At 43.8% G+C, this 7,607-nt stretch overlaps 1 protein-coding gene across 1 annotated transcript in view; it reads left to right on the plus strand.

Annotated features, from left to right (window-relative positions):
- Positions 1-240: 240 nt before the first annotated feature.
- T265_03369 (hypothetical protein) overlaps positions 241-7,607 on the plus strand; it is a gene marked incomplete at both ends in the record, with an annotated part of 12,559 nt that continues 5,192 nt past the window's right edge. Inside the window, 6 exons of the mRNA XM_009167838.1 lie at positions 241-292; positions 338-489; positions 517-657; positions 3,189-3,359; positions 6,936-6,954; positions 6,986-7,412. Of these exons, the coding sequence (XP_009166102.1) occupies positions 241-292; positions 338-489; positions 517-657; positions 3,189-3,359; positions 6,936-6,954; positions 6,986-7,412 (962 nt within the window). The remainder of the gene's footprint in view (positions 293-337; positions 490-516; positions 658-3,188; positions 3,360-6,935; positions 6,955-6,985; positions 7,413-7,607) is intronic.

Raw genomic sequence — 7,607 nt, forward strand, 5'->3', positions numbered from 1 at the left:
CTAAGATACTGCCAGGTTGCTCAAACTAGACAGGAGCAACCGATCAGTCGGTGTTGGGTTCGACCGTCGAACCCCAGTGGAAACTGAAACAAGAAACCACTGGCTACAAACCTGTTTTTTCTATTCTGTAACCCTTTTATTTCATTTTTTCCAGCTGCTTATCGGATAGCTTTCAGATATGCGGTTGCATTTGGTTGTACTGTAAGGCTGTTCACCCCCGCATTTTCATGCTGTACTACAATGACCAACCAAGTGGTCCTGAAGTACGAAAAGTTGGAGAAAATTGGTGAAGGTAGGTGTTAATAAACTGACTCGCTTGAACCACTCGAACACACAGGCACATATGGCAAGGTTTATAAAGCGAGAAATCGGGACACACACGAAATCGTTGCGCTTAAGCGTGTCCGCCTAGAAAATGATGATGAAGGAATACCGAGTTCTGCTTTTCGTGAAATTTGTTTGCTAAAAGAGCTGAAGCATAAAAACATCGTGAGGTAGTAATCATCTCCTTTTCAGTCGCATCATCCATATTCCTCTAGGTTATTCGATGTGCTGCTGAGTGAATCGAGGTTGACCATTGTGTTCGAATACTGTGATCAGGATCTCAAAAAGTATTTTGACAGCTGCAATGGAGAAATCGATCAAAAGACGGTTAAGGTTTGCTATGCTTTTATTTTTGGTGTACGCATAAGCCAATGTGGCGATCGGTGGGGACAAGCTTTTGCCCGAGAGGAACTAGTTTTTGTTGTCAGTTCTGGTTGCCTCCGAATTTGGGAGTAATGCAGCCTTTATCCAGCGGGACTACTCAATTCGGGTCGTTAACTCACTGTTTGCGGCCACTTTTCTGCTCTACAGTTTCCAAAATTAGTGTGTGTATGCGAGTTAGCAATAGCTCGGCCTCTTTTTTTTGATGCTGACAAACGAAGCATAATATTTATAAAAATTGAGGTTATTTATTGAACTACAAACTTTACTAGTTATATACTCGTGCCAAATAGACAAGTAGCAGACGTTTGAATCTCATGGATTTCCTATTGTAGCTTTTGGTGGAGCTGAATGTTATCTGGAACTACAGGTGGCTTGTTTGCAGTGCGCGGTACAGGACCGCCCATCCTCGACCGTACAGTCGCCTGCTCCAGTACTTGGGTTTTTTTACCGGCTTTTCTAATTCGTTCACTTTTGTGGGCGGTGACTAGTATCTTAACAGTACACTGGTATGCACGCATTTGCAATCGTGCTAGATTATGGAGTCAAACAAACCGGAATGTTGGTCACTGTTTGTAGCTCAGCCTCCTCTTACTATGTCCCAATCGGTTCCTTCTGTATTTTCCCACGTAACCATGAGTTGTAAGGCTATTAAGAACTACTACTCGTTGTCAATCTACTCCAGTGGATCCCGGTACAATGTATGCTTCACTTAAAATCCCAGATTAGCATCATACAATAGAACTTGAGGAGTGAAGTTGCCTCATAGGAGAGTCACTAAGGTGATATGTGCTCCCGTTTATGGTAGGGATTCTGGTATCCAGAAAAGTCATATGATGTAATCGTTTTAGAACCGAAAAATATTTCAGTTGCATTTGAAAACTGCCATCTGGTGAATAAGTAATAAATTTCTCGGTAATTTGATTGCTGACGGTCACTCTGAATGACAGTCGATAGGGTCCTGGGCTGTTGCTTGTGACTCGCGTTACATAGAACGGGTAGTTTTGACTGGTTGTTTTCTGCCTGATACGATGATAAACAGCGAGAAATGCTGCAAATCCTGTTCCTTCCTTCTATCTTCCGCAGCAAAGGGTTTATTTGGCTGGGAAAACTCAGCATATGTTCACTGTGACTGCGTCGCAGGATTCTACTCAAATTGAGCCTGTTCAACAAATCGTTTGTCGCTAGGTTTCCAGCAAAACAACCATTGCAGGTTTCTTAGCCATCTTCATAGGTCATATAGATAGTTTGGTTTTTGAACCGTAATACATCAATTTGTTCATCTGATTTTGGACAAAGAACCCAAATCTGCCGTTCACTCCAGCTCATTCTGGGGCGTGTGGGGTGAGGTATAAACGATGAAGCTCCTTAGTCATTGAGGTTCGTGGAAATATGCGGATTTAATGTAGTATAAACAGTTTAACTTGGACACTCATGCAGCAGTAATGCGCATAGCGTTTTCCTCAACTTACACGGTGTCGTTCTCGTTCGGGTTGTCTGCTTTTGGCACCTGTTAGTTCGGTTCGCATGAGAATCACAGACTTAGAAGAACTTTACGAAAAACGAATCACAAATTTTTGGGACTCTGGCTCACCCCTCAGGATCTGCAAGTGTTCAAACAAGTTAAATACTTTAACAGACACGTCACCGTACTGTTAGGCTTGTGTTATTTTCACAGGGGCCGTTCACATATCCAGCAAAGATCACTGGAGAGATCGACCTGCTGGACTTTAAAGTAAATAGAATGGATAGGGGTAAACATCCGGAAGCCCTACCTGATGAACGGCCTTTACCGTTTGGCGAATAGCATTCGGTTGTGTGGCTCCCATTTTTGATGGCCGCTCCAGCTGTCTACCCATTAGCTTCAGTGAACGTGTGAGGATGTACGCAGTACCGCCAGGAGGGCGGGGGTGGGGAAGCCATTAAAAATGGATCAAGAGCACCATGTGTTGACGGTCAATTTCTTCACTTATACTCGAACATGAACTTTTGTCAGAAGTTCAGACTACGCGGTAAAAGTTCGCTAAAATGGCGACTACTTTTGCTTACAATCTGAGTAGTAACATTTCACTGGGAGACAAGTTTATTTAAATTTTGTTTGGATAAGGTCTTACCCTTCGAAGAGGCTACCTAAAATTACTGACTGGATATGAGGGACTCGCACTGCAGTATAACCATGAAGGTATCAACAAACCTCCTCTTCTGAGGATTAGTCTCTTTTGAGGTTTATTTTCCCAGCCTTTATAACCGATGAATAATGGTTTTCAAGTATTCCCATTTTGGGGGTTTTGGTTCCCAGCTTTCCATAACTGGATAATGTTTTTAGTATGAAGCTCAGTATAGGGTCAATACCGGCCTCAACCACCAACACCATTTCTCTGCCTTATTTATGGTGCTTGTTCGCGGTAACGATATTTTATTGTAGCACGCATTACCAGTTTTCCGTGTTCTATTTGTCTCCATCTTCTTAATTCCCGCTCTAGTTGTTCATGTATCAGCTGCTACGTGGGCTTCAGTTTTGCCACAACCATAACGTTCTCCACCGGGATTTAAAACCACAAAACCTACTTATCAATGACAATGGAGAGCTAAAGTTGGCTGATTTTGGGCTTGCGCGTGCTTATGGCATTCCGGTCCGCCAGTACTCCGCCGAGGTATGTCTCTGTTCCTACCATATCGCGATTTGTCTCGCTTATCCATTCGTTCCGAGGCATATGCTTCCTCGTTTACTATAATAAAACTCTGTAATTGTGTCTTGTCCTCATTGCTACAGCACTTTCTTACATGTTCTCGTCGCCAATAACCGATAGTAGCTGAACCGTACTACATCCCAGTGAACTTATTCACTCCATCTTATGGCGGTAGACTTATTTCCTCACAAGAGCCAGTCGCCGTAATGTAACTAAGTTTGGTGGCTGTTTCCGTGCGGGGATTAACCGTCTCTCCTGACATATATAGTCGCCTCAGCACGATCGAAGTAAAGTCAGCTTACATGCAGACCTAATCATCCGTCGGTCGACAAGCCTCAAGTGCTAGTTGGTTTGAGAAGGCCTCAACAACATCCCATATCACCATCTAGTTTCTATCACATGGACTTTCAGCGGAAGTGATTTGGACCTCTTCAGACACGAGCTAATTGTTGAGGCTATCCAGCCTGGCTTGTCATCTCAGTTAATCGTTAATTTTGCCTTGCTACCTCACCACGGCCCTGCGGTCCTACCCAGTATATCTCACCACGTATTTGCGACACCATGGGTTCTTGCCGTAATAAACAAATTATTCTCTCTCAGCAACTGCACTGCCGTTAGTCAGCCTTTGTCTGTGACGTCCCAACCAATTGCACGAGGTGCTGGGATCTCTCTACGACTATCTCAGTGTGTTAGTTTCATTCGATTACAGACAACATCGCTGGGTGCTCGATGTCATGCTGTTGATGTTAATGATGATGGTCCTCGGTGCTCCTCATGTGTGCTTCGTTAACCGTTGAGATATATTCGCTGATGGTTCATCCGTTCTCTGATTGGCTCTGTGACACTTGTATTCGGTAGATCTTAGTTTGATCGAAATCGTCGATAACATTCAACTGCACTATTGACTAAAACAGCTCGAATCTGCCTTCAGTGAAAAGCTTGGCTTATTGGCCGATATTGTCATCAGCTTGTAAAGCTTTGATGTCACCTTCGATTCCGTGTTGCCTGCTAACCCTACAACCAATTATTTTATAGGTGGTGGCATACTGTTCAGGGACTGGTGATGTTGACTCATCACCAATACATTGGCTTATGAGGTTATATTCACAAGCGCTGATTACACTAATGTTGACATAGTGAATCGGTGGTCCATCAGAAGGTTCCAGAATTTTCGCTTCTGGCGGTGTGATAAAAATTAAGGTTTTGGTAGATTTTGGAGAGATTCTCCTAATTGGTCTGACGTATCTGTGATCTTGATGGCGTAAGTTCTCTGACCAACGAGTCAAGCCGTCTCATCTTTGAAGTCTTCGCATCTCCCTGCAACACAATATCGCTAGTCACTATGCAACAACTAACAAAAAAGTTTAGAAGGGGCTAGTGAATAACCGGAGCTACATCTAAACGTTCCACTGTACATAGAATCGCCCAAACAGTGGCCTGCAGCAACACGTCTTGAGCAGGTGTGTGAATGCGTCGATTAGCTGTTGAATAGGTGGGTCAACTCAGCAACATTCCTACTGCTGAAGAAATCCGGCTCACCGCCCCCTCCTAGATGTGTCGGTACTAAGGGAGGAGGAAACGTGAGCATGTATTTTGGTTTATTTACTGAACTTAGCTAATCCGATAGTCTAGGGGACAGTTGGGAAAGACTATGTTGGTGGTTTCATCTGACTATCAGGTTTGTTCAGATTGGGCTTTCCGGTTGCTGTGTGCAATGAATTTCCTAGCTGTCCTCCCTGACGGCATTTGAACTACATTGAGCATTCACAGGCCACCAATTGACTGCGAACTTATTATGTTGCCGTGCCATCTTATAGGTCAAACCTTTGCTATTCCGTTGGTTGAAGCGATATCCGCGGAGGAACCCACTAGGTCGCTTACCGTCCGTACGCATACAAAAACAGTTTAAATGCACTTATTGTATTTTCTCAGTTGGAGTCTTATCGCAGCTGGGTACGAGACCAAGTTAGTGTAAAACAAAGTATATCATGCGTATATCAGACACACAAGCCATTTTAATCAAACATTTTTGTGAGTACATTCATGTCGGATATTAACAGTTCCTTGTCCTGTCCGTCAGTTTCAAACATACCCCAGCCACCCAATAAAAGCAATGAATTAAATGAATTGCTGATGAGAACCACGGGGAACAATCAGTTAACAAACTCTTGCACTACTGCTACCCCGCGGCCTGATTGATCGTTGATATCAGCACTGCATGACAACGCCCCTTTGGATCCAAAACCCTGCGGAACAGGTCGGCGTGCGTGCCAACTGACTTTCTACTCACTGATGTCGATTCATTTCATGGTATTGAGGATGTTCACAAATGTGCTAATTATTTGCTGTAGCAAACGCTGTTAAGGCAATGTGATTTTCCGCCTTCCTATTCAAGTTAGGGTATGCAAATATTCGCGAATTATTAGCTAACGCAGTTTCCTTCGTAAATATGCGACTGTTTTTGAAGCGCTACCCATGGAACCCTTAAACCTCTATCTTGTATGCTGAAAATTTGCGAAAAACGCCGGTTAACACAGGTCTGATTTAACAAGGGTGATCTTTCCTGGGACTGGCTCAACCGTGAAGAAGAAACTACCAGTCTAATATGATATTTCCGTAGGAAGGTACCTATTTCATCAAGATACGGTGCACCGTGAAATCCTAAGGAGCAATATTTCTGATTCGCATGTATTCCATGGGACCACACTTTGATGGATTATCTTGAAAGGAGTGTATTGACATGAGCCTTCCGAGGAGGTTTGTGCATCTGGTGAGGTACGGTCTTTTTCACCTCGTTCAAGGGATATATAACTCTCCAAATGAGATCACGTTTGGCTGTTCGCTTGTAGCGTCTGTTTGCGCTCTGTACCCAATTAGAGCGGACAGCCTTCGTGTTGTCTTGCTGGCGGTGATGCAACTTCTATGTCAGTCCTTGGCTTCCTGCTCCGCCCACTATGGCATATCACTAGGCACGGCTGCTGGAGACGAAGATTATTGCAACTGTATTTATATGGTCATCACAGAATGTTCAACATGATTGCGCTAGAATCCTCATGAGGGAGCGAGAAACGTCGAGCCATAGATGCTTTATCCAAATTGACTCACATTCTGAGCAACCAAGACAGGCCTTCGTTTAGCCCGTAGCCCACACGTGACACATTCGTCCAACCAGCTTGTTGTTCGTTGTCAAGGTCGGTTTGTCTCCGAACACTGTGGCCTCCAGAAGAAACTAATCGCTATATGTTAAACAGTTCGTGTTAGGCAACTTCGAAAACCAATCAGGTAGTTGTTTCAAAAACCGGTACCCATTTCACTCGTTTTCATCTTTAATACAGTAGAAAGGAAAAATTGATTCTTTAGACTATCTGGGGAAAGTATGGGGGTGGTCTTCGGCAGTATATCAATTCAAAGCCCAATCACATGGGACAGGATTGAGGTGGTCATTGTGGGAGTGAGATATCACATATGATACTGCATTGCAATCCACAGAAGTTATGCTGATAATTTTGCTCTTCGTCGTCTATATGTTTATGTGCCTAGTTCAGAAGAGATGGCAAAAGTGATTAGAGCGTGGATTTACTGACCGGAAGGTTCGTGGTTCGAACCCGACTGCCTCTCGACTGCCAGTATAAAATTGCGCAACTTGGGACTATCCCAGCCCTCGTGCTTCCTTTGGGTGGCGTGGGAGTTAGACACCGTAAAGGTGCTACAACTGAACGATAGTTCAGAAGGGAGAGTGTCACGTATGAAATTCAGAAGGAACGGATACATTTATGCACGCAACTATGGTTCGGCGAGGTGCCATGCAAACAGACTAGTTCAACAGTCTGTCTATTTTCCATTAATTCAGGTGGTTACTTTGTGGTATAGACCACCAGATGTACTACTCGGTGCCAAGCTCTATACAACTTCAATCGATGTGTGGTCTGCTGGGTGCATTTTTGCCGAAATGTCTAATGCGGGACGCCCTCTGTTTCCTGGATTCGATGTGGAGGACCAGTTGCAACGAATTTTCAAGTAGGCCATTCGCTTGCTTCACCCTTAGATTGTTATCTTTTTTTATTGGTTTATGAAATGTCTAGGGACGCCCTCTGTTTCCTGGATTCGATGTGGAGGACCAGTTGCAACGAATTTTCAAGTAGGCCATTCGCTTGCTTCACCCACCCTTTGTTATCTTTTTTTATTTGTCTATTATTTTTTTTATTTTAAAAA

Source organism: Opisthorchis viverrini (genome assembly GCF_000715545.1).
Source record: "Opisthorchis viverrini unplaced genomic scaffold opera_v5_48, whole genome shotgun sequence".
Classification (NCBI taxonomy): Eukaryota; Metazoa; Platyhelminthes; class Trematoda; order Opisthorchiida; family Opisthorchiidae; genus Opisthorchis; species Opisthorchis viverrini.